Source organism: Trichechus manatus, unplaced genomic scaffold, assembly GCF_000243295.1.
Source record: "Trichechus manatus latirostris isolate Lorelei unplaced genomic scaffold, TriManLat1.0 scaffold00048, whole genome shotgun sequence".
NCBI classification, from domain to species: Eukaryota; Metazoa; Chordata; class Mammalia; order Sirenia; family Trichechidae; genus Trichechus; species Trichechus manatus.
Window position 1 is genome coordinate 1,147,960 of NW_004443984.1, and position 26,693 is coordinate 1,174,652.

General features: G+C 39.3%; 1 protein-coding gene across 8 annotated transcripts; it reads right to left on the bottom strand.

The window, feature by feature from the left end:
* Positions 1 to 1,413: 1,413 nt before the first annotated feature.
* On the bottom strand, positions 1,414 to 26,693 carry GMEB1 (glucocorticoid modulatory element binding protein 1). Of its 8 annotated transcripts, none has more exons than XM_023732049.1 (10): positions 26,562 to 26,693; positions 20,715 to 20,868; positions 15,683 to 15,795; positions 14,857 to 14,981; positions 12,424 to 12,527; positions 9,917 to 10,074; positions 8,176 to 8,307; positions 7,583 to 7,720; positions 5,315 to 5,437; positions 1,414 to 2,847 (listed from the first exon to the last, which is right to left on the bottom strand). In XM_023732049.1, exons 2-10 carry the CDS (start codon positions 20,840 to 20,842, stop codon positions 2,147 to 2,149), a joined length of 1,722 nt encoding a protein of 573 aa, XP_023587817.1. In that variant the 5' UTR covers positions 20,843 to 20,868; positions 26,562 to 26,693; the 3' UTR covers positions 1,414 to 2,146. The 8 variants fall into 8 exon arrangements, with proteins under 8 accessions (XP_023587817.1, XP_023587816.1, XP_023587815.1 ...); XM_023732048.1 differs by having other exon boundaries at positions 20,715 to 20,871; positions 26,562 to 26,685; XM_023732047.1 differs by lacking the exon at positions 26,562 to 26,693 and adding an exon at positions 26,282 to 26,553.

Here is a 26,693-nt window from a genome sequence, read left to right on the forward strand (position 1 = left end):
TTACAAGAGCTGTGACGGGAAAGAAAGGAACCTGAGCCAGTGTGTAGGTTTTTTCTAGGGCTCCTTTCCTGCCCCAAATTGGTCCTCTCATCTCTGGGAATGAGAAAAGTGTCCCTAAAAACCACAGTGGGATGTGATGGGCCTTTCTGGGTTCAAGCGGTAGTTTCAGTCTTAGAATTTTTGTTTTTATGTACCAACAGAAAACCTAAAGAAGCAGGAAATCACTAAAGACACATAAAGGGCCAAAGGTTTGTTCTAAGCTGATTGCTAAGCCTAAAAATATTCTGAAAAGAAAAATAAAACCCCAATTTTAAAGCTGAAAACACAACTGTATGGGGCTCAGAAATCTCACCCTTAAGGGTTTTAAGACTGACCCTCCCAAGTTAGAGGGTTTCTCTGGCTATATACAGCCATCTGAGGGATGGCAAAACGCAATTTTCATTGCTTGACAGGGCTTCCAACATCAGTTGGAAGAAACATGGCTTCAGGTAGGTGCCTTCTTTAAAAACAAAAAGAAACTACAGGTCAAAGTTTGCTTTTAATAATAATTAAAAAAAAAAAAAAAAAAATCCTCCCACTCCTAAGGTATGTGCTTTCTTTTTTGACCTATTTTTCCTTTAAATCATTTGCAGTTTCCCTATATTTTCCCTAGTGCAGTAAACAATGCAATCAAAGAAATAAAAACCAGGGTCCACTCTTGCCCCAAACACTGAAGAGGGTCAGAGAGGGAATCACAGCACGGAAATGGCCCAGCTCTAAATATACAAACAACTTAAAAAAACAAAACAAAACAGAATACTCCCCCCGCCCCAACATTATTATTGACATTCCTGGTAAATTTCCTGTAATATAATGCTGCAGACAGTGCTTCTTTCCCAGGGAGTCCAGCTCACTCAGGAGGAGACATCTACTCACTGCCTCAGGAAAGGCTGGGGGTGTTGAGTCTTCCCTGCCAAGCCTAAGGCTTGTGATGAGCTCAGTATCTCACAGAAACATCTGTGGGATAAATGGTAAAAATGAATTAAAAGGGGATGAAGGCAGGTAGGCACCTGTCACTGTTCTCCAAATCAGCCAAAAAGCTGAAGAGTGTGGTATTCAGGAGACAGATGCTGGTAAGAGCTGAGGGATGGAGGGCAGAATAAGAGGAAGCACCAAATGAGTGGCTGCTTTTGGTTCCAAAGCCAAAAAAGGGCCCCACCAAAAACGCAGCTGGTCTGGGTGAGGCACTCGCCTGCTCCTGGAGTCATGCAATAAAAAATGATGGCCTTGAAGCCCCACCCCAACGACAGCCAGTCCAAGAACAAGAGCAATTCACACCACATCTCACAGTTTGCGGATGAATGGACTGATCCCAACTTTGGAGGGTAAGCGCTTTGACAAAGGCGGGGTGGGGGTGGGGGGTGGGGCAAGGTGAACCCCAAAGCACAGCTGTGGCACCCCTGGATTTCTATTTCTGCAAAGCCACAGGCCACTGCTGCCATTGCTCCATGAAGGTGTACCCTTCCACCCATCATCTGCTTCTTCTCAAAACTGGCACCCATGGTGGTAACCCTCAGAGATCTTAAGAGACATCTGCTGCACTTCTGGAAGTAAAATAATTTTCTTGCCCCATCCTTGCCAAAGCACTTCCCTTTTCAAGCTGCTGCTGGTATACCACCTCTCCCTCCAAGCAGAGTTCAACTTCCTTTTGTTTCAGAGTTTTGCACATTCCAGGATACAAAATAAAGTACTCTTAGGCATCCACATGTGAGTGAGTTGCCTTCAGTGTCAGATCTGTTCCGGAGTTTGGTCAATGCCTCTTTACAAAAATAAAACCACATGTGTACACAGACAGGCTAGCCTGGAAAGGGCTTTCTGGGCAGGGTTTCTGGTTGTTGATGCCTCCTCTAAAGGGAATAACTTCCTTCATCTAAGAAGGTTAGGACATTGAGTGACCTACTCTCAGCTTCTGAAAGGGCAGTTTGTTTTGTCCATTTTTCAATGAGGGGGTGGGAAGGACCCAATATTTTCAGTTACAACAACAAGATGTTGTTTTCTTTTTTTTAAAAAAAAAGGATCCTATGTGGAAATGGTGGGACAATGATAAAAAGAAACAAATAATTAAAATTCCAAACCAAAACATATCTCCTGGCCCCGATATCCCCAGTTAATCCTCCAAGACCACAATCTCCACATTGTGGACTTGATGCTGGTGTTCTTCCATCTCAGCCACAACTTTCTCCTCAGTCCTCAGCTCTGTCTCCAAGATGACTGCTTTGCCCTCAGTATCCTCAGCCTCTGGGTCTGGGGCTGGGTCAATCTCAATGATGGTCTGCCCATCCTCTGAAGTGCTTTCAACAGCCTGGATTGCTGAGGTCAGGCCAGACTCCATAGCCACCAACTCCACAGGGCTCACCATGGTGGTCATGTTGCCCAGGGTACCCCCATCCTGCATAGCGGTGGAGCTTAGCAGTGCTAAGCTAGACGAAGGGTGGATGGTCATTGTGTCTGGTGAGTTGCTCTTGGCAGAGGAGACCACTGTGGCATAGCGGAAGAGCTGAGGGCCAGAAGGCAGTGTATGGACAGTCACAGGGCTGGAGCCCTGGCTGAGGGTGGCCACTGGAATATTACCCATGGAAAATGACTGACCCACTGGGGTGATGGTGATGGGTGAGATGACTGTGAACTGAGGCTGCTGGACAGGAGGAGAAGGGCTCAGGACGGTGGTGGAGGCTGGCCGCTGGAGCCGGGGCCTTTTTGGAGGTTTAGGAGTGCTCACAGGCATCAGTACCACATTTTGAACCGTCTGGGATTTCAGCCTGTGATCCTGAGCTTGTTTCTTCTGCTCTTCCAACTGGCGTTCCAAGTCTATGGGAAAAAAAGACAGACTATGTGGAGGAAGGTACAAGTTGGGAGAACAGTAAACTGGGGGTCAGGGGACCTGGGCTCTTGTCCTGGTTTTGCCACTACGTAGCCTCAGGTTAAGTCACTCATTGTTTTAAAATGAAAACTAGACTGGATGACGTCAAAAATCCTTCCAGTAATTACATTTCATTGTGAGATTATAGGTAGGGGGACAGTTTAGAATCTTTTTCAGACTATGATCCTAGTATACCTCAACCCTAGAAACTACTCTAGTATTTTGTCACCTGTCACCAAAATACAAATCAAAAAAACATCCAGTTGGTTCTGAGAAGATGAAAATTTGGAATATCTGCACCAACCCTTTGGAACTGCATTAGACCTACAAAGGAGCTACAGTGGCCACTGAGAAAAACAGTGATTCCCAAACTGCCCTTCAAGGCAGGAACATCTTGCTGTGTTGGCTGGAAAACTTCTTTGCTGGTGACCCAAATGGCCTGTCTCCCGCTGGCCCAAAAATGTCTACAGAAAGTTAGAGGAAATCTCTAAGAATTACAGAACTGAAGTAGGTCTTAGAGTTCTCATTAATTTTAATGGGGATCCGCAGAGCTAAAGTGACTTATACTTACGGTCACCGATCTGGGGCCAGGACAAAAGTCTTCTGATGGTCAACTGGGTGGTTTTTCTACTACAATAAGCCTATCACTCTCCTTCTCACAAGTGTCCAATCCAACTTGCTGACCACTGGTGAGACCACATCTACACCTGAACTTCTCTGTTGATTAGTACCAAATAAGCACCCAATAAATAATTGGTTACACCTATGGAGCATTTTGCTCTCTATGGAACACCAAGAGCAAAAGTCAATTCCTTGTTTGGAATAAAAGAAGTAAATAGGGGTCAGTAACACCTTCAAATTTATAAAATACTACCTTTTAAAGTTATAAAATACTGGATATTTTCTATCTTCAGTAGTAATCGAAGTAATGGGAACTTAAACAAGGTACCAATTAAATCTATAATTTTTTTTTTTTTAATTTTAAATCAGGGAATATTATAAATAACAATGCCCAATGTTGGTGTGCTCAAATTGGTAACATAAATCGGTGTGATCTTCTTGGGAATTTAACAATAGGTCACAAAAATCCATTAAAAAATTATCAATACCATTTAATCTTAAACTTAGTCCTGAGAAGCAGTTTAAAAGGGCATAGAAAGCAAAAAAATTATACCAGTTCACTCCAACATTATATACGCTACTAAAGAAAATTTACAAATTTTAAATATCATCCCTAGAGGAATGTCTAGGTAAGGCACTGTGTATAGCAACTTGGAAAATTATTATTATGTTGTAGTGAAAAAGGCAGAAAAGAAAACTTTATATATATTATGATTAAAACTATCTAAAAAATAATATGGATAATGAACTAAAAGTCTACTTCTGTTAAAAAAAAAAAATTTTCTGATGGCTTGAAATTTTAAGGTGAGACAGAACTCTGGATCAGGAATAAGAAGATAGAGTTCTACTCCAGGCTTTGCTGCCAAGAAGTGATGTGGCCTTAGGCAAGTCATTTATCCTTTTTGGGCCTCTACTGGATCATCTGTAAAATATGGATACTAGCTACCTTAGCATTCTTAGGAGGATCAATGACGTAGGGTACCTCTGAAAGCACTCAGTAACTGAGTTTAAAATATAAACTGGGTATAAAAATAAATTTAAAACAACCTAAATTGTCCCTCTTTTACTAAATGATTCTTTCTTTTTGGCTTCGTGACTAACATATTCTAAATTATTCAAAGGCTAAAAATTCATACCTCTGACTTGTTTTGTATTTTTCACCTACCTTACCTCCTCCAGAAGCTTCTCTTGATTATTGGTGTAAGGATAGGTATAAGTGACTACTCCTTTTGTTCTTCTACCATACCTGTGACATTCTTCTGTCACAAAACTTACTTATTTGTTTCTAGGTCTGCTTCCTCCTTGACTGAGGCTGTTTTATTCAATTTTGAATTTCTGAAACCTAGTTTGGAGACTAACACAAAGTAAGTACTTGATACAGAGTTAAATTACCCATGTTCTCATAATTTCTGATTACCACAAATAATGCAGAAGGTGCTAAATTTACATCCACCAAAAGGAGCAATATTAAAAATGTAAAAAAGACAAAGGCCAATTTCAATTTGTATCTTCTGCCACCAACATAACTGGATTAATGAACATTCCAGTAGACATCTTAATCCTCAAACAGATACAGAAGGAGGACCGTGATGCTGGCTGCTTTGTTTCTGCCTTTGTGTCTCCTTCGCTTCCCACCACTCCAACTCACTTGAGGCTGTGTATAAAGGAAGAGCAAAATCTGATACAATGTGAATTCAAAACAAAAAGCCAGTCCCAAGAGAAGTCACAAGGAAGATGTCAGGACTCAAGGAAATCAGTACAAAACACCTAAGAAGGGTGATAAGTCACACACACCTGACAGAGTATAGAGAAATTGCTCTTCTCCCTGCTCTACTTGGTTCCTCCTGTTGTCCAAAACCTTCTTGACTGTGTCCATTAGGCCAAATGTATGTGCTACATTATTGAGAACAGCGGCATCTATTTAAAACAAAAGACATGCCTGTTGAGTTAAAACAGAAATGTTCCATCAACTTCCTGCTGTGCTGTTTATAAATATGAAACAACCCAAACACAATGGGACTCTCCTAATTTCACGTGGTTTTTTTTTTATTTTTAATAAAGATTTATCACATGACTAACTAATTTTATTTAATTATATCTTGGTTAAGTCTTTCTATACAAATAAATTAAAAAATCAGGAAAAAAATCCCATATCTGGTTATAGGTTTTGACTTTTGGTTTAGAAAACATGGTCACTGTATTAGATAGAGCTAAGTTTGAATCTCAGTTTTGCTATTTCCTCTCTCTGTGACCTTGGGCCAATCATTTCACTCCTCAGTTTTCTCATCTGAAACAAATGAGATTAATAATACTTACCTGCAAGATAGATATGCAAATTAGAAATAACTTATTTGAAGTATAAAACATAGGGACTGGCACGCAGTATTATTATTATTTCTCTGTTCCCCTTTATGCAAAACTAATAGAAAGAGTTGTCAATATTTGCTGTCATTACTTTCTTAACCAGGACCACTTCTCAACCTACACTCTCTTCCACAGTCATCTCATCCAGTTCCATGGTTTTAAATACCACATACATGCTGACAACTCCTGTATGTATATCTCCAGCCCTGACCTCTTTCCTGCATTCCAGATTTATATATCCTTGAATCTGAGCTACATCTTCATTTGAAGGACTCAAAGGCATCTCAATTTAACAAGTAAAAGGCCAGTTCTGATTTACCCTCTAAACCTGTTCCTCCTCCAGTGGTCTTTACCTCAGTAAATGGCATCACTATTCACTGCTCAGGTAAAAACGCCTAAGTCATCCTGGATTTCTTTCTTTCTCTTTCACCCCACATCTAATCCATCAGCAAGACTTATCAGTTCCACATTCAAAACATATCCCCAATCTGATCACTTCTTCCCAGGTCTACCCCTACTATGCTAATCAATGCCACCACCATCTCTTGCGTGGACTAATTCCTTCAAGAGTCTCGCAAGTGGTCTTTTTGTTTCCACTCTTGCCTGCAGATAGTCTACTTTTCACACAGAAACCAGAGTGATCTTTTAAAAATATAAATCTGATCACTTCACTTGCCTTGTTCACAATCACTATGATAGCTTACCATCACCTTAGAATAAAACCCGAAGTTATGGCCAAGGCTCACTGGAACTGGCCCCTCTTCCTCTCTATCCTCAGCACTATCAGTCTCCCCATAGTCTACTCCACTGCAGCTACACCAAGGCTCCTGTAATTCTATGAACCCACCAGGCTCCTTCCCACTTCAGGATCTTTGTTCTGTCTAGAATGTTCCCTCTCCTAGCTTGCTACCTGGCTAGTTCATCAATTCAGGCCCTGCTCACATGTGACCTCCTGAGAGAGGCCCTCCTTGACCACCCCATCTAAAATAGGGTGATTTCTGTATTATTTGCCTTTTTTTCACTCCAAGCATACATTCTTCTAAATTAAAAAAAAAAAAATTGCTCCAAGTTGTTGAAGTGTATGTTCATGTGAGTTATAAAGTTAAGTGTATATAGCATATGGGTTGAAAAGAGGTAACAAGAAACAACTAACAAATCTAAGTAACAACTCACTGAACATACACAAGCATATGAGGTCTCATCATGACCCCATTTATATCAGATGATTAGAACATCCTTTTACATCCTTCACAGCAGCAAGCATCCTGTGAATATTCAAAACAGCTATAAGTACACACAACAGTTCTAGAAGCCTTTAACTGATAGGATATGAGAATACTCTAAAACCAGGTGGAATTCTCCAATTTTCAGATGTATATCAGCCTTGGAGCCCTGGTGGTGCAGTGGTACAGAGCTCAACTGCTAACCAAAAAAGGTCAGCAGTTCGAATCCACCAGCCACTCCTTGGAGACCCTATGGGGCAGTTCTACTCTGTCCTATAGGGTTGCTGTGAGTCGGAATCGACTCTAATGCAACGGGTAATGGGTATGAGCCTTAAATTTTATGAGCCTTAATTTCCTGATCTGTAAAATGGGGGTAATAATACCTACACCTCAGGGTTTTCATGAGGCTAACAGGACCAGCCTACAGTTGTGAGTGTTCAATAAATGACCATATTGTTAGGATTAGTTCACTTACCTGTGACCTGGAATGGAGCCTGGATGAGCCGCTGCTGCACGCCCCTGAGTAGCTCCTCTATTTCCTTCTGTATATTACAGACAACCTCTTCCATCAGCCCGACATCAACTATTCCTTTCCAGAACATCAAAGTGTCCTCTGGCACAAAGGGGACAAGAGAGAGAGTAAACAAGGGATGCTATATAGATACTCAGGCACACTCTCTACAATGTTAAATTCAAAATTATTTCAATTCAAAAGGATTTCTTGTTGGGCTATTTCCGAGAAAATTGGTAAGATGGAAAGAATGGACTATAGGGTCAAACAGATGAATTCAGCTCTGACACATATTGGTTGTGTGACTGTCTCAGGCAAACTGCTGAAACTTTCTGAATTCCAATTTCTTCATGTGTAAAATGTGACTCTGCAGGCTTGCTGCATGGATTAAAATAAGATGTTTGTAGCTATAACGGGTATTAGTATGCATGAGAAAAGCCAGCAAAAATAAATAAGAGGGCTTCTATGCCCAGAAGCATCATGATAAGGGGATAAGGGTCACAAAACCCCACAAGAAATACCGAGGATGAACACATCTGAGCCCCACAGGAATGTACCTGAAATTTCCTCTGAGTCTTTCTTTACGCCCTCCTCTGTGGCCATGGTGACAGCAGCAGTGAGGGCCGAGTTCCATTCCAGCCCTGCCTCTTCCATGCTCTCCTCTGAGATGGCAATCTGTGTGATGCTACCTAGAAGCAGTCCATTGGAGGTGAGGCCAGTAAATTTTATGAAAAAGTCATAGCTATCCTCTACCTGATGCTCATAACCACGGAGCCCCTGCTGTTATTTTAACATTCTGGCCTCTTGCCTGCAGATCCAAACTTTAAAAACTAGACTCCTAGGTAAGCCAAGATGATTGGCTTTTCTAAAGAGAACCTGCCTTGCAAAAGAAAACATTTTCTTCTTACTCTAAATAGAAAGTGAAAGGTAAGTTTTGTTTTTTTTAAAAAAAATCACAAAGCGTAATTTGCTTGCTGAGCAGGTATGTTTTTGAAAGAGAATGAAGGTGGGCATGATTGCCAGGCTGCCTGTCCCAGACTTATTGAGGGTAAAAACGACCTGGACTAATTTAAGAGAAATCCATGGTGGTTGGCCAAAGGCCCTATTATAAGCATGTTTGATACTAAGCATCTAGAATATCTGAAGTTGTTACAGCTTATTTATCAGCCTATGTGAGAGAAAGCAAGAGAAATGAGACCAAAAAAAATCAGCAGATTCACACAGCAAAAAGAATTGAGAAAAACCAAACTGATCCAAACAGAAATATAGGCAAGTGTGGACTCCACATGTAGAAGATGTTAGTACTCAAACAAATGAGTATCAGTAATAACAATAATCAAGTAAAGGAGTTTTGGCCAAATAAAAAGAAACAAAATAATTCCACAGCATTTTTTACTTTTCAAGAGAAAGAGTCAAGTGACCAAAAATTCAAACTGCTAGGTATATTATATTTTCCTGAAATGACTTACTTCCAAAAGATTTGGCTTCTATCCACCCAGTGGTTACGCACAGGATATTAGGGCTTGCCAGAAGAAACACTGAGAGGTCATCTTTAGCACAGTACTCCCCTAACCTTTTACATCCTTTAGCATTCTTATGACTCTGTCAGACACATTTAGAAATCTTCTGGTAGTAGTTGAGACATATTTATCCAGCTGTGCTAAGTCTCCAGCTGGATTAACTAAAACTTTAATAATGATCTCACATGGCTACATGTTTCCTGGACAGTTGAAGCCCTAGTCCCAAGCTCAACAATACTGAAGTTAAGTGTCTGCCCATCCTGCCATCTGTCTGTGAGGAAGTCTCAGCTTAGGAATCTAGACCCTTCCAGACAAATATCTTTGATCCTTACAGCAGGGTCTCCTGAGTCTAGTCCAGCCAATGAGACATGGACATATCTCAGTTCAATGGCTGAAAACCATTCATCATTCTAATCTACTTTCCTGACTTGACCACTAATAGTGCAAAGAGTTTTCAAAACAGTGTAAGCTCAACCCAGACAAGCCAAATGGCACCAAAGTGAAACACTTGAATAAGCATTATAACTACTAAACCATCTATCTAGTGCTTACCATACATTGTAATAAAGAAGCAAGGAAGGAGGTCTGGACAATGGGACTCGTTTGAAACAAAACAAGGTCTGTTTCCAAAGCATGAAATCCCACCCAAGTTTACCGTACCTCACAACAAGGCACATCAACACTCCCGAGAATTGAAATTAAGGAACAAAGGGAGGCACAAGGGGAAAAGTGCTGCTGAAAAATACAGTGGGTTTTCAGGTGGTTTCCTACCCCCTACCATCGGCCGAGGTGGGTGTCTGCACCACACTTGTCTGCTGTCCTGGCACTGGAGCTCTTGCGCTGCTGATTAGAAGATCAAATTTGGTGCTTCTGCAGGTATTGGAGCAAACCTTGTCATGTTGGTAAAAATCAATCTGTCCAGAGTCCATCATTTTCCTATATAAAGGGAGACAAGAAGTACCAGTTCAGCCTGCATTTCATCTAGAGGAAACTAGCCCTCAGGGATAGAGACAAAATTGCTGAGTCCACTTTGTAGATTAGTGAAAACCAATAGTATTAAAAGCCATTAGATTGCAAAAATTCTAATTGGGGCTATAAAATTTTCATTGGTCCTGCCCATGTTTACCAGTACTCCTCTTCTCTTCCTACTCTACTCATTACGCGTCCTCTCTCCTATTTCCTGTTATCACTAAAGTTTAGGTAATACTCCTAACAATAGCTAAGTTTCCCCATTGAACTTCATTGAAACCAAACCCAAAAGACTTTGGTTATAAAAGCCTGAAAGACTAGCTCATATCACAGCACAAATGAGAAATGCCACAGGGGAATTTTGTGATGCGCTTCTGATGTATTATTACTTCTACACCAGTAAGATTTGTTGCCACTTTCACAGATATAAAGCTTCAGCAGATTTCCTTTAAAAACAAACAAAACATATATATGTATACACACACATATTGGTAACAACTCTCCTATGGAGAGCAAAGTTGACTTTACTAAACCCTCACTAGAAAACGTCCTTCTCCCTGGATCCACAAAACATTGTTATTACAGGCCATGAGCAAAAAGATGGGGTATTTTAATTATACTAAACTGTATGTTATAACGTCACTTGGCTTTCACTAAGGAATTCTTAGGCATTCTACTTCCTTTTGGATTTAGGGAAACTTGGCATGTACTTGTTTTTCTGAGCAAATAAAACAGACCAAGAACAATGAAAATGAAAGTTACAGGTATTTTTCCCCAATTTTATTTAACTACTGATTTCTGTATACAAATTATCTGAAAATAAAATTTTTTTAAAATAATGTTTATGGGTTTCCGACTATAAAAATAATATGTGAAGGAAAAAAATTAAAATTTTTAGTGGAAAATACAGAAAACTATAAAGAAAACAACTGTCCTTTAGAAAACAAAACCTAAAACAGAGATAATGTCATTGTTTTGGCATATTTTATTCCACTTATTTATGTGTGTGTGTGTTTAACACAGCTAAAATCACACTGTTTAATTGACTTTATATTTTGTTTTCTTTCTTTACATTACATCGTAAGCATTTTTCCACATAAAAACTCTTCAGAAATATTTTAATGACTGTATAATATCCCATAGTATATACTCATATATATTTAAATGAGTCATAATTTACTTTAGATGTTCCTTGACTGTATATTTTCCAGACTGCCATTTTTTACCATAATAAATAATGCTGCAATGAACATCTTTATGCTTGAATCTCTACAAACACTATAGATTATTTCTTAGGACAGATTCCTCAAAAAGAATTAAAAGCACTTCCACCCAAAGCACAATTAAAAAAAAAAAAAAATTATACTAAGTGAATAAGCCAGACACAAAAGAAAAAATATTATGTGATTCCACTTATATGAACTCTCTAGAATAGACAAATTCATTAAGAGAGAAAGTAGATTAGAGGTTACCAGAGGCTAGGAGCAGGGAAAAATGAGGAGAAATTATTTAATAAGTACAGAGTTTTTGTTTGGGGTGATGAAAAAAATTTGGAAATAAATGGTGGTGATGGTCGCAAAACATTGTGAATGTAATTAATGCCACCAAATTGTACATTTAAAAATGGTTAAAGTAGGTGGCACAACATGAAAAAATGTAATCAATGTCACTGAATTGTAAATGTGGAAGTTGTGTTCGCAAATGTTTTGGCGTGTATATTTTCATCACAACAACAACAACAAAAAATGGTTAAAATAGTAAATTTTAGGTTCTATATATTTTACCACAATAAAAAATAATAAAATAAAAAAGGGTGGAGAACAGTACACATTCTGACGTTTGCTTCTGTGGTACAATGACGGCAAGGATTGCATTCATTATGCACAATCGTTATTCAGCTACAGCACCCTTCTACTTCACCAGGTGATCCCAAGATTTGTCAGTCAGCCTATACTTCTCCACGGTTGTCACACTTCCTTAGCACCAGGCTTAGCTGTGCCTCTGCTTGGTGATCTCAAGCAGGACTGTCACCCACTCCTGCGCTTCTCTGACCAGAGACTATTCTACCCAACATCCTGACATCAGAAAAATCTACCCTAGATGCTAGGAAGAGTTCATTTAATTTGGTCTTCCTTCCCTCCCAGGAATTTTAAGAACAAGTTGATGAAGGTCAAATAATGCATGGATTGCTCAAGTCAATCCTTCAGATGGAATAAAATTTTTGAATTAAAGAGAAAAGAGTAGATTCTCTAGATACTACTATGATTAAGTGTCCCAAAGTGTGTTGGAAGGCATGTGCTTGCCATTAGAGCTTACCTGAGCATGATTCCACCTAAACGAATGGCTCTCTTCCAGTCCTTCAGGGTGGACTTGCCAGCCAGGTGAACAAAATGCTTGGGGCTGATCAACTGATCATTGAACTAAAGTCAAAACAAAAGTCCAAAACAATCTAATGTCAACTTAGCCAGGCAAAGAGGGAAAAGAAAGAGATGATATCTGTACTTGTTATGTACAAAGATACCCAGGCAATATTCTAAGCTATAAAACCAAAAACCAAATCTGCTGCTGACGAGTCAATTCAGACTCATAGTGACCCTATAGGACAGAGTAGAACTGCTCCATAGGGTTTCTAAGGAGTGGCTGGGAGATTTGAACTGCTGACCTTTTGGTTAGCAGCTGAGTTCTTAACCACTGCACCACCAGGGCTCCTCCTAAGCTATAGACTTGTATTACCCAGCCTCCTGCCCTATTGTGGAGCCCTGGCGGCACAAGTGGGTTAAGCATTTGGCTGCTAGCCAATAGGTTGGCACTTCAAATCTGCCAGCTGCTCCTTGGAAACCCTATAGGGCAGTTCTACTCTGTCCTATAGGGTTGTTATGAGTCAGAATTGACTTGACAGCAATCGGTTTGGTTTGGTTTTGCCCTACTGTACCAGGAAAGATGAGCACAGTGTTCTTTTCTGGTACAAAGCTACAGAGGACATCAGGAGGATCTGAGATTAATACACTGATTAGCTCCTAAAATCCATTTAGGGCTTGAGTCAGGTGGTTAGGTCCAGTGTTGCAAAGGCTATTCAAATAAACTAAAGTGATCTATCAGGTCCTAATGACAAGATTCAGGATGTGGCAGAAAAGACAAGTATGACAGAATCAAAAGCACTGCAGAACCTCAAAACTCTGTAATCCTTAATGATTCTAGAATGATGTCACTGAAGGTGACTACTTTTTATGGATACAGCTGTGGCTACCAATGGACACAGAACGAGTAGTTATTTCCACATTTGCTCTCACAAAGATTTTATTTTTATTAATTCTACCACAACGCATACCAGTGCAAGGCATTTGCTCTGTATGTTTCTATAATGCTCTCAAATCCCACAAGATGTAAGTCACTATTATGCTTTCAGAATACATATGTATAATCACTCATAATACGAATTTAGAAACAGAAATATGTCTACCTTTGTGAGGCCCTCTAACATTAACTATAAGTCATTAGAAACCTGTAAGTCATAAGAAAGTTATTTAGAAAACTTTTGAACTTAGACATAGAAATGGATTGAACAATGGGCTCGAACACAGCAAAGACTCTGAGGGTGGGGCAGGACCGGGGTGTGTTTCGTTCTGTTGTACATAGGGTTGTTATGAGAACCTACCTGACAACACCTAACAACAGACATGGAAACACAGAAGCATCTGATATATGTAAAGCATGTAAACAATCTTTAAGTTCACTGTGACCTGGCATGCTGTGACACAAGAAAACATAACATAAATCTAAACAACCTCCCTAATCTCCAACCTTGAAGAAAAGATATGCCATTAGGCTACTCTCTAACCCTGCAGAAAAGACATAACATACTAGTCTTTGACATCACACTGACCCTTGTCGTGTGGAACCAAGATGACAAATTCACATATAAACCCTAAATTTATGCTCACTCACTGAGAGAAGGCAGAGATGGAACTGAGATTCTGCCACCGCCGACCTTGGACCCATCTACAAGGGACCTCCACTGAGTTCAAGCCGTGGTTAAGCCTTCCTTCCGAGACTTTTTGTTAAAGGTAAAAGCCTGAAGTCTAAAGATATGGACTCTAACCACTGAACTAACATTGCAATTGTAATTGCTAATTCTGATTCTCCGGTTCTAAATGAACGCTGTGAGGTCTTACTTGCGTGCCTTGCCACGACTATCTTGCAATAAACTAAATGAGTTTATGCATGTCAAACCTGAGTATCTCTCTGTTAATATTCTAAGATAAAATCCTACACAACAGCATCTTACATATATTATTTCATTTAATCTTCTAGCAACCTTACAGTATACATATATGATTATTAACACTTTAATATATGAGGCTGTGAAATATTAAATAACTTGTTCGAGGTCACCCAGCTAGCAGTAATAGAGACAGGATTCCATTCATTCATTCAACAAATATTTATTTTATTAAACAAGTATCTATGGATTAGCTACTATATGCCAAGCACCATTCTAGGTGTTGGAAATACATTTGTGAACAGGACAGATAAGTTCCTTGTTCTCACGGAACTTGTATTGTAGTGGGACTTCAGCCCAGGTCAATTTCACTCCAAAGTCTTTATTTTTTCTACTGTGACACAACGGGACTAAAGCCACAAAAATAAAAAACATTGATATGGTGGGCAAGAGGAAGGAGGCATCAAAACCACACCCTTTGAAAACAAGGAGTCCCAAAATAGGCCCCAGCAAGGAAAGCAGATAATTACCTTGACACACTTCACATTTATTCCTGGACATACAAATTTCTTCCAGAGGAGGATGGCTTTGCTCTCCCCACAAGTTATGGGGTAAGCAATTTCCATATCCTCGTTTGCTTCTATAGTGCTTGCGTCTGAAAATGGAAAAAAATATCAGTTATTTATTGAACGGCTCTTCACCAAAGCTTCAATTCAAAACCTAGTCTCTTGGCTCCTCTGAGGGGCTAATTATTGATACTTGCTAGTATTGTTTAGGAATCCTCTAGAAGAAGTTTTGCATAACAGTTATCTCTCACCAAGCTCCCACTATGTGCTATGTACTTTTACATGCATTATTTTGTTTAGTTCTTAGAACAATCCTATGAGGCAGTGAGTGTTTCCTCCATTTTACAGTAAGTATGTGGGACTGAGAAAGGTGAAGTGACTTTCCCAAGAACACACAGCTAAGAAGTGAGAAAGTGGAATTCAAACTCAGGTTTGTTTAACTTCAAAGTCTATTTTCTTTCCAGTGACTGCCTTCCAGTCAACACCTTATCAGAAGTCTCATCAGCAACTTCCCTAATGACAGGGATCAACCTTAATGATCCAGTTTCTTTGTGGGATTTTTACAAATTAAAGATCTTTTCAGCAACCCTAGCAAATTGATGTTAAACAATTATTACCAACTGACAGCCCTAACATGTAGCCAGTGGTATCTCTATATGTACCACCATCAAATTGATGGCTGCATTACTGGCAGGGCACAGTGGGCAGGGGAAAACTTAAGGCACAAAAGGCAAGAAATCTCAACCAAGTAAGCTAAGGTCAAAGATACTAGAATAACAAAATGACTTACCAATCCCTTCTTCAATTTTGTGTATTGTGTGAGTTTCTACTGCCACAACTGCTGTGTTGTTCTCCGACCCAGCTTCATAAATCCTGTTGTAAAAGTGTCCATCGATAAACAAACTACATAAATCATGAAAAAATTAATATTCATAGCATGGGGTTATAAATTTGTTTTAATCTATCCCAAAAGGAATAAAATATACTTTACAACTCTATAGAAATGTTAGTGCTTTGAGTAGTTCACGCTTATATTTAGACTCCAAGCTGCCCAGGACTGCTCAGCAGCTACTACCATGGAAATGAATCAACAACGACTTTCCTCACCTTGAAGGACTGTATACACCACTACTTGCTACTGTACTACACCAAACGTTCCTCTTCATAACTTTAAATCTCATGACATACAGCTTTGTACAAGATTAAGTCATATTACACAATTATCCTGATTAAGACTAAAAAGTAATTATCACTGGACAGTTCAAGAAAGAACCATGAAAAGTAATATGTTGACCACAGAAGTTAATGTCCCTTGTTGGAAATCTGGGCCCTTTGGCATTTTTTAAGGCACCATAACCAAACTATTGACATGAGCAGAGCCTAATGAAAAAAAAAGTAAGAGACTATGCCCACAGTAACTAGCAGCGACTAGAGGCATCACTTACGGAAAGGTTATATATAGCCCAAGTCACTCTAAAATGTCTCTACCTTTTAAGAAATGTGCTCAGATAACCTAACATGATACACTGAGGTCCTTTGTTTCATTTCTATAATAAAGCTTATGTGTAATTATTTCACCTTGTTATTCGAAAGCACTGCCTGAGTAGTATTTCAGCAAATCTTTACATCAATGACCACCCACCTCCCTGGTGATCCCTCTAGCACAAACCCCCCACCCCCTTCTAAATTCCACACCATGACATAGTTAACTGCTAACTGAATAAATCCAATTGGATGTCCCACAGGACTTTGCGGAACTCACTGTGACTAAAATAACCATGTTATATTCCCTCTCCTACTCCCCAAACTACTACTCTTCTTCCTATAGTTCCCCCATCCTTGTTAATGGCATCACCCAGCACACTGTAGCCTAAGCCAGAACCTGGGCATTACACTAGATTTCTCCCTTTTCCTGCTCTTCAACTCCCACATAGTCAGTTGCCAAATAAACTACCAGATGAATCTCTTTAACACTAATCTCTTCTCTCCCACTGCTACTGCCTTAATTCAGGCCTCATCATCTGGGTCTGGACTAGTTTCTTTGCACTTGGCTGATCTACTATAGTCCTACCAGAGTGATCATGTAACTCCTTCCTCGAAGTCCTTCAAGAACCCTCTCCTCACTACTAAAATAAGGCCCCAAATCCTTAATATGATATTTAAGCCCCTCTAAGATCTGGCCCCTGGTTTCAATTCTCTCCAAACCCTACTTTATAATCCAAGCCCCAGTTTTATTTGTGGTTCCCCAAAATGCCATCTTTTTTTTACACTTCTGCTTTTGCTCTTACTTCTCCCTTTGCCCCACCTATTTGTTTTTCAATAAGTAGCCTCTATGATGTTTTTCCTACCTCTTCCATCCCAATTCCTCCAGTATAATTACTCACTTCCTCCTTGGTGATCCAAGTATACTTTGTCACAACACCTATAACTCTTAACAATATACACTTGTTTACCTGTCTGTCTCCCTTAGGAATAGTTTAAGAAGTCCCTGAGAACAGAGATTATGTTTTATTCATTTATTCAATTTTGCATGCCCAGCATGTAGCACACTGTCCCTGAGAACAGAGATTATGTTTTATTCATTTATTCAATTTTGCATGCCCAGCATGTAGCACACTGTCTGGAACACGGTGAAGCACCCAATAAATGGGTGTTCAATGAATGAGCATTGGGTGAACATAAGAAACCATCACTTCAAGTGAGATTAGTAAACCGATTCTAAATGATAAGTATGTGAAACATCCCTTAAAAGAATAAATTCTTATTTATACATAATTTCAACGGCCAGTAATTGTACTTTGGGGCAGGAAGTAGGGGGCATAGTCTATATTTTTATGAGTAAACAAGATTTTATCAGGGAAGTATTTTCTAAAGCAATTCAGGGTAATGATAGACTTCGCCTAATTCTCTATACCTACTACAGCTACAGTCAAAACTCATATATTCATAACGTTAACAAGGCATTGTAAGATACTAGCATGCCTTGTGTATTATCAAAGGAAAAAAGGTAAAATTTATGTTTATTAGAACTTCAAAGTTAGGTCTATTTTACTGTATTCTAATTCTCTGAAAACTGATAAACCACATATAGTTTTTTTTTTTTTAATCCAGAATGTTAAGGAAAGATATTCTATTTAACTGAATATTGGATTAAAAATTAAGGATTCTCAAAAACTGAATTATCTTACATAAACTAAGGAGTACCCTACTGATCTATAAATCTTCCTAAGACTTAAAACTTTCCACTAGGGAGGGACATGAGCATGAAAGGGAAGTAGGGTCACTACTCAGCTTCTCAGTTCAGTCCATTACATCTGGACTGAATTTCCTCTACAGAGGAAAGTCAGTCAGCACACTGAGTAAACTTACATAGTACTGAAGTCACCAGACACTGATCTCATTATGCTAAAAATTGTATTATGAATTTGAAATGAACTGGAAAGCTAAGAATGTTGATGGAATCCTAGCACCTCCAGTCCTCCTAGAAATTTTTTGAGTATGTTATAAAAGATTTTATTTGAAAAAGTGAATAGCCATTCCTTTTTCTAAAGAAAGCATATACTAAACAAGGCTTTTATCTTGAAAAGCTCCCAGAATTTACAGCCTTGTAAATTATATATATGAATTATAGCCTTGTACCTTAGTATCTACGTTAAAAAAAAAAAAAAAAAAAAAGTTACATGTGAACATCTTTTAAAGCCAATCTAGTTTTAATACGAAAGCATCAGCTTATACAATGTGTCAGGTTCTATATATTCATATCAGGAGACTGTTACTAGACAGTCTACTTTTGCTTCATAATGTATTCCTGAAAACTTATACATGATGAATACTTGAAATCAAGTGTAAAATGTCATACATGTAAAAGTTAAAAAGACAAAGGGAATTCTGTTCACTGAAATCTAAAAACATTTATATAAAGTTCCTAATTATTTCTTACTTTTTGGATATAATCGTTACCAATATATTCCCAGCATTTCATACATGTTACTTGATTGTTTCTTTGCTGCATACCTGAACTCACAGCCCATCAGGTTAAGTGTGACAGAGGCTGAAGACTGACACCCAGTGATTTTCATCTTTGTCTAAAGTATATTAAACTTATAAGACCTGTACTTATCACTAGTATCAATGTTTTATTTCCCATTCATTTTTATAAAAAAAGGATGGAATGCAATAAAATAAATACTGTATAAATTGAGCACTGATTGGCAGGCATCTCAAAGTACAGTATCTCAAAATTTATTCATTAGCTCACATACTAAATTCAGTATGTGAACAATGCCTTGGGTCAATATATGTTGTACAAAGTTGTCTATATCTAATCAAGCATCCAGAAGGTTCCAGAAAAAGCACTATCATTAAAAAAGGCAGACCAAAGAAAAATAAATCAAACTAAATCTTCAAAACAACTAAATCTATAAATAGTAGAGAAGAAATTTCTGTCTCTACTAGGGGTAAGACAAGTGACAATTGGAGCACTTTAGAAAAGAGAAGAAATGGTAACTCCATGAAAAAATAAAGCTGCAGAGAACTCAAGAACCTACCCCTCATTTCCTCCTCATGTAGCAAAAGGTTGCACCCAAAAGTGTGTGTATGTGTGCATAACAAATGAAATTTTCAAACAAGTCAATCTGGATAAGTACGCATAATCTGATGATGACAATAAGTATTTAAATCACTCTACCAACTATATATCAGGAAGCATTTATATCAACTTTCCCTTATAGAGCTTAGAATATTTCTTTCATGCTTAACAATATTCATAAATGCCCACAAACTGTGGTTATATTAAAAAAAAATTATCTTTTTGAGATACACACTAATTTCAGATTTGTTTCAGAAAAATTCAGGAGCAGGTGAATGTAGACATGAAATAAGACTGGTCATGTGTTGGTAAATGTTGAAGCTAGGTGATGGATACTTACATGGGGGCTCATATTATTTCATTTTATTTTCTTTATTTTTGTATATATTTGAAATTTTCTATACTAAAAAGTTTTTTAAATTACCAAGAGAGGTTCTGATTGTCTTTCTCCAGAAAAGTTTAGGACAAAGTACATTATTTACTAGCTTGGGACTGGATTATGTGTTATCCTGGGAACATTTCTAATCTTATGAAAAATTCTTTATCTCCAAGATAGAATAATTACCTCCCTTCTCTCTGTAGATCTAATTCTTACTTATCCTTCAAGATCCGTTTTTTCAAATCTCCTTTCTTCTTTCAAATTCATAGTCATCCTCTGAATTCCAAAGCACTTCCTAACCATGCCACTCAGCACTTAGATTTTGCCATGGTAGTGATCTTTTTATTTACTTTTTTTGGTTTGTTTGTTTTCACAACCAGAATGCACCCTTAGATGGTAGGAACTCTGTGCTGTATTTCTTTTAATACCTTTGTGATACATTATATTATAGTTGTTGTTGTTAGTCACAAGTGGTTGATACACATTGATAGAGCAAGCTTGATAATTTGTCCATCCATGAGGGTCCAAACAGCTTTCTGGCAGGAATGCTTTTGTAGCTGCCTTGCCTGATCTTCTCAACTCTAAGGAAACTGTCTTTTGGTAAACAAGTATTAAGACCCTGTGCTAAGTACTGTGGATAAATAAGATGAGGAAGCCATATAGCTTACCCTCCAGGAGAAGGAGAGAGACAAGGAAACAGGTAACTGATATGATATGATGAATTACATATATTACTTTATAGAGATGAAAACTTAGTCATTCTAGGAGATTAATGTTGAATGTTCCATTGTGCTAAGCAATGTAAAGTTATAATTTCCCCTCCTTTTAAACCTCTCAAAATCTTTAGTCACTTACCCTTGTTGCACAGGTTGTAACTGCAAAATCACCTGGGTTTTAGTGTTTTCAGGGTTCTCTCCTTCATTTCCTTCAGTGGGTACCACAACCACATCCCCCACTGGGACACTCACTTCTGCATTGGCCATCTTTCACATGAAGTCAGATAGATGAGCTGCTATCAGGAATAAGAACACAAGTAATTTTTTTCTGGTTTGAAAAGATAGCGACCCATAGGAAGGGAATACCAAAATAATGACTACCAATTCCAAGGACACCCTGGAGACTATGGTCCTCTGAAAAGGATGGGAACTGTGAGAAGGGGCTGACATAGGCTCTGATCTTTCCAGAAATGCCTCAGTACTCACTAGCTACTGTAGGTTTTCTTAGTATGTCTGATTCATCTAGTGGTGTGCTTGAGCCAATTCTATCAGTTTGTGAGAACCGACTGTGTGTTATCTCTTCCCAAGTCCACATTCACTGACACCTAAGTTGGTAGTTTGAAATCAGCAATGCTGCAAGTATTTACACCACAGAAATTGACAAGTCCTACAAATCAGAGTTTGTTTGTTTTCCTGGAAAGCTGGTGTATCAGTACACCATTAGTTCCATCTCAAACAATAAGCTCCTGGAAAGCAGGAATCATATCTATTTTCTTTGGAACCAGCCATTATGCCTCACCAAGTACTCAGTCCTTTGTGAATACTTAATAAGTATCTGCTGACTAACGGAACTAAGCTGAATGAGAAAGGGAAGATGGATTACATTGTGTGGTTGTTTAAAAAATGCTGAAGCCACCTGTATGACCTCTAGGAACTTCTTAATACCTCTTTGCCTCAAACTGAATGGAGAGATGATCTCGCCTCATATCCCCTTGCAGGACTGTTGGGGAAACCAGTGTCCAGCATCATGAGCTTCTTGACTCTAAAGTAACTCAAAGCGTTGTCTCAATCTTAATGAAAACTCAGAGGGCCCCAGGGTATTTTACAGCTATTAGTTTTCATGGTTGAAAAGAGAGAGTCACGTAAGAGAGTATCGGTCAGAGCACTGTATTTACTTAAATATGTGAGCATGGGAATTTGTCTAAGGCTGCCTAAACAGAGAAGGCACATAATGCATGAAAGTCTAAATATGTAACTAGTAGTTAAAAGACTTAATTCTAAGTCTCAAGTCTGCCATAGCATTTTTTTGCCTATACTACATACTTAACCATGGCACTCAAGGTCTCCCTCATTTGACCCCAAAATACTTTTCCTGTCTTATCTGCAACTATGATGTCCCAAGAACCTTAAGCTCCAGCCATACCAACCACCCACTGTACTCTGAACATATAATGTACTTTCAGGTTTCTGTGCCTTTGTTATTAGGAATACTAATAAGCTCAAAACAACTTTCTCCCTCATCTCCTTCTCCCTTCGAGGTCCAGTTCAAAGGCTATTCCTCCATGAATCCACTGTCAAGCCACTCTTTTCTGCGTTCCCCCAGCACTTGGTTTATAGCTCTCATCTATATTTATCACACTCTGCTCTGTATTGCGGTTAACTGAATAGACTTAGGTCTCCATCACTGCACTCTCTGTGAGGACAGGTGCTGTGTCTTAGCTAAAAATCTGCATGTCTCCCTCAGCCTTGTTCATCCTAGGCACTGATATGTGTTGGTTCAATTGATTGTGGTTTGCAGCTAACCAAGTTAAAATTTCTCATATCTGACTTCTACTTCTGCCCTTTATGATTCTCATAGTCATACTTTTTCCTAAATGCTACACTCGCTATGTCCAACTGCCTCGAAGATCTTGTGGGCACCTTGAATAGAACCCATAAGGCCTCCCAAACCTGCTTCTATTCTGGGTAAATGACTCCACCCCCACCCATTTTCTCAAGTCAGAAACTAAGGAGTTATTTTTGACTCTTCCTTCTCTTTGTAAACACAATCAACCACCAATCCTATCCATCCTAACACCTGTGTATCTCTTTTAACCATCCCCCATTCTCCATCTTGGCTACCACCATCATATTCTGGGCTACTACCTTCTCTTGCCTGGATTTTTCCAGCTGCTCCTCATCGGTATCCTAATCTCTGGTCTCTTCCAATTCATTCTCCACAGAGCAGCCAAAGGGACCTTAATAAAAGCCACAGGCTTTTTTTTACTTTAAAATTCTTTAGTGGATTTTCACTGCTATTAGAATAAAGGGCAAACACCTTAACATGGCTTACAACATCCTCCAAATCCGCCCACCTGCTGGCCTCATTTCTCATAGTTCCTCCCCTCACATTCTGGACTCCTATCATTGAATTTTTTCCAATTTCTCAAATATACCATATTTCCTTATGTGAGTCTTCACACTTGTTTCCTCTACCTGGAATTCTTTTTCCCTTCCTCTTTGGCTAGTCCCTGCTAACCTTTTGTGACTTACATAAAATACCACTTCTTCAGGGAGGCCTTCTGTAACTTCCTTTCCTAGATTCAAGCCTGTGTTCTTACTCCCTCAGCACCTGCAGCCCCCGTCACAACCATCATCCTACTTTGTCAGCTTCTTTCCCCAGACTATACATTCTGGGAGAATAAGGACTGCTTCTCTTATTCTACAGTTCCTCCGTGTCTAGCACAGTGCCCAGCACAATGGAATGTAAGAAATAGTTTTTGAATATCAGACTTCTATCTACAAAACTGCCTAACTGAACCTTTACCTGGCACACAGGTATGCAACAAATATTTGTTCAATAAATGACTAGCTTTACCCTAAAAGATTTCTAGAATTTTCTACTTTTCTAACTTCAGGGAGTATAAAAATTCTCCCTGAAGTTAATTTGGGGAGTGTTAATTCTAGGCAGCTAGGTGACCCATCATATGGCTAGTTCAACAAATATTTACTATGTATCTACTCCACATAGGAACAGAGTTAGGCTCCTTGGATAGGAACAGGGACAATATCTGCTCTTAAGGAACCACAGAAGGGAAAGAGATGCACGTCTGTCATATACTAGAGGGAAAAAACAACTGTAAAATATTACAGTAGGTAATCTGAATTACTCAAAATTAAAGGATTAAAAGTAGGGGGAAAAAAAAAATCAATGCACTGGTTCAGTAGAACCAAAACCACTAAGACCCTTGAGTCTAGAAAAGACCAAAAGGGCTATCATCAAACATACAAATGCTATCAAATCCTAGAATAAATGAACCAATAAATATCTTCAAAGCTTGCACCACCAAAATGAAGGGTAAATTAAAATAATAATAGCAGCTAACATTTATTGGACACTCATTATTCGTCAGGCACCATTCTATTACTATTTCGTATTTTAATTAATTTAAAAGATGTAATACTTTAGCATATAGCAAATTCATGGAGGTTTTTATTCCAAAAATGAAGTTTAAATTTAAAACAAAACTATCTTAGGTACATTAATGGGTTATAGGAGCATAATTAGAAGGATTTCAACCCTCTACACAAGGCTGAGTCCCCTCTACAACATTCTGAATAAGTGGTTAACTAAGTACTTGATTAATACCTTCTTCAATAGGAATTCACATTTTACTCCTTACCCCTCCCACACCTTGGAACCTAAGAGGAATGTTTCGGCTGCTTCTCTAAACTTCTGAGAGTTCATTAGAAAAGATAATTATAATCATCCACAATGTTTCTTAGTGTCAGTCAGAGACACAGGTCTGATTCAACCTGGAAACTCTTAAACATTCTTTAGAGAAGCAATTTGGAATAAATATCTATAACCCTAAACACCGGTAACCTGAAACAAGCTCTACAGACTATATTGGCTAAATGCAAGTCATCTCTTGAGCTTAACGTAAAGTGAAGAGTAGCTCTTGTTTATAGCAATAAAAACTCCTGAGGCAAGATGAATGAGTTGATCCTTTGGGTATTTCATTGAAGGGGCCTTAGAGTATTCACTGTGGAATCACAGAACACTCTTTGTAATTCTAGGGGAACACACGTAAAAGAAGTACGTCAAACTTTCCTGAGAAGTAGGAATTACTTTGTAGTTATTTTCAAAGACAAAAAAGACACCTTCAAAGGGAGCATGACTGCTCAGATAAGCTATTGGAAACCTAAACAAATGACATCTGACCTACTCTGGATTAAATTCATTTTTGTGTGTGTCCTAAAAACCAATGTCTAAAACATGGCAAGATGCTGTGTGTGAGATAAGGATGAGTGTCACATGATTATAAGGATATCTAGAGTTAGTAGTTGAAAGTAATAGAAATGTCAAATATTCTGAAATTTTCTAACCCCAAAATGTATTTATTCCACACTCTATTGTAACCCTTGTAGATTGTGTGGTCTATTCTTAAGCAATTTTCAAGTTAAAATTTTATTACTTGAGGCCGAAACTCTTTTTTTTTCCTCATCCATTTAGTTGGTGCTCCAGAGTGCTAACAGATGTAACGATGTCAACAAGTAGGCTACAGAGAACCACTGTGAGAGAACTATCCAGAGCAAATGAAGTTCTGGATAAATCACAGATTGGAGACTATGTTAGGTATTGGAAAGCCTGGTTAAGAGCTGGGAGGCTGACCAAAAGGTTGGCAGTGCAAATCTACCAGGCGCTCCTTGAAACTCTATGGGGCAGTTCTACTCTGTCCTATAGAGTTGCTATGAGTCAGAATCGCCTCAACAGCAGTGGGTTTGTCTTTTCTTGGTTTATGTTAGGTATTTGGGAAACAGTGAGATAAAAGGGTTCTCTGAAGGGTCATCCCACTAGAATCCAGAAGACCTCCGCTTAGGACAAGACCAAAATTGGGTCCCAGCTAATCTAACAAAGTTGAGTACAACTTATTCAATGTATTTTCTTAAGTAAATATAAATGAAAAAGTCATCACTTCAGCCAGTAGACATTAAACACACACAATGGATAGAAGACTGACAAAGAAGAGAAAATAGTTCAACCATTTCATTAAAAAGTCTCCCAAATGAACTTTGATGACCATAAAAAGGAAGCAAGGTGGGAGAAAATAATTCCTCTGAGACTAGAGTCATCTGATAGTCCCTTTCCCTAATCCTCCACTAAACAGGAAAATCCCACTTCTTGGTCCTAATAGCCACCAAGCAAGACCCCTTTCCTGTCTGTCAATAAGTGGTTTTGCAATTTCTTCTGTCTTGACAGAATTCAGGTCTCCTCCCGTTCCTTGGATAGCTAAGCCTTCCCCTGATCCCTCGTCAAGGCTTGAGATGCCTTACTAGGGTGGATCACTCTCCAAGACCCTCGAGTAAGATTCCACCCTCATCTCTCCTATTCCTCAATTAGGGGACACCTGGCCAACTCCCTTGCGATTTCAGAAAGCAGGAGTATCCTACGCTTTTTCCTCTCCACGATCTTCTCTCCAGCTCTCAGATGGGTTTCCCCATCTCGGACATGGGCTACCTTGCTCTCTATCTATACATAAAGGAGATGTTCAAGTCTCTTTTCATTCCCTCACAAAGATTTGGATCCTTTTCATTCTACTGTAGGAGGCCCTGAGGTATCTTCCCACTGCCCCCTCATTTCTGGGAAGCCACAGGCCTGCTCACTATCCTTGGAGGTCCTCGTCCTTGTCCCCCTGCTCCCACTACCCACACCTTTTCACACACCTTCGGAAAAGCACCTCTTTTTTCCTCGACTGGGTGGCCAAGGCCTCTAACGCGCCCCTAGAGTGAAGTTCGGACCCTCCTTTCCTCAGCGGAACCCACTCTCTGCTCTTGCTCGCCCGCCAAGTTTCCGAGGGTCTCCTCCCAGGCGGGTATCCGGGCTTCCCTCTCCTTTCGGCTCCCCTCCCCCTTGAGCAGGACCCAGGCCTCTCCTCTGCTCTTCATCAAAGGGCCCGTTGCTCCCCCGGCCCCGCCTTTGGGGGTACCCTCAACCACCCCTCACCCCTTGCCAGGGTCCTGGGCGCCCGGGCTTCTCAGTCCGGAGTCGCTCTGGCCCCTCGGCCGAGGACTTCCGGGCCTCTAGCTCCGGGGGCGCCAGGGCCCCCCAGTGCGGGCCCGCCGGCCCCCGGCGCCC

Excerpts from the sequence above, each read along its gene's own strand:
- GMEB1 (XM_023732049.1), bottom strand. The coding sequence starts at position 20,842 with ATGGCCAATGCAGAAGTGAGTGTCCCAGTGGGGGATGTGGTTGTGGTA. Across the intron at positions 12,528-14,856 it reads TAAATGTGAAGTGTGTCAAG|TTCAATGATCAGTTGATCAG; the intron begins GTAATTATCTGC and ends TTTTGACTTTAG. Across the intron at positions 7,721-8,175 it reads AGACTCAGAGGAAATTTCAG|AGGACACTTTGATGTTCTGG; the intron begins GTACATTCCTGT and ends CCTTTGTGCCAG.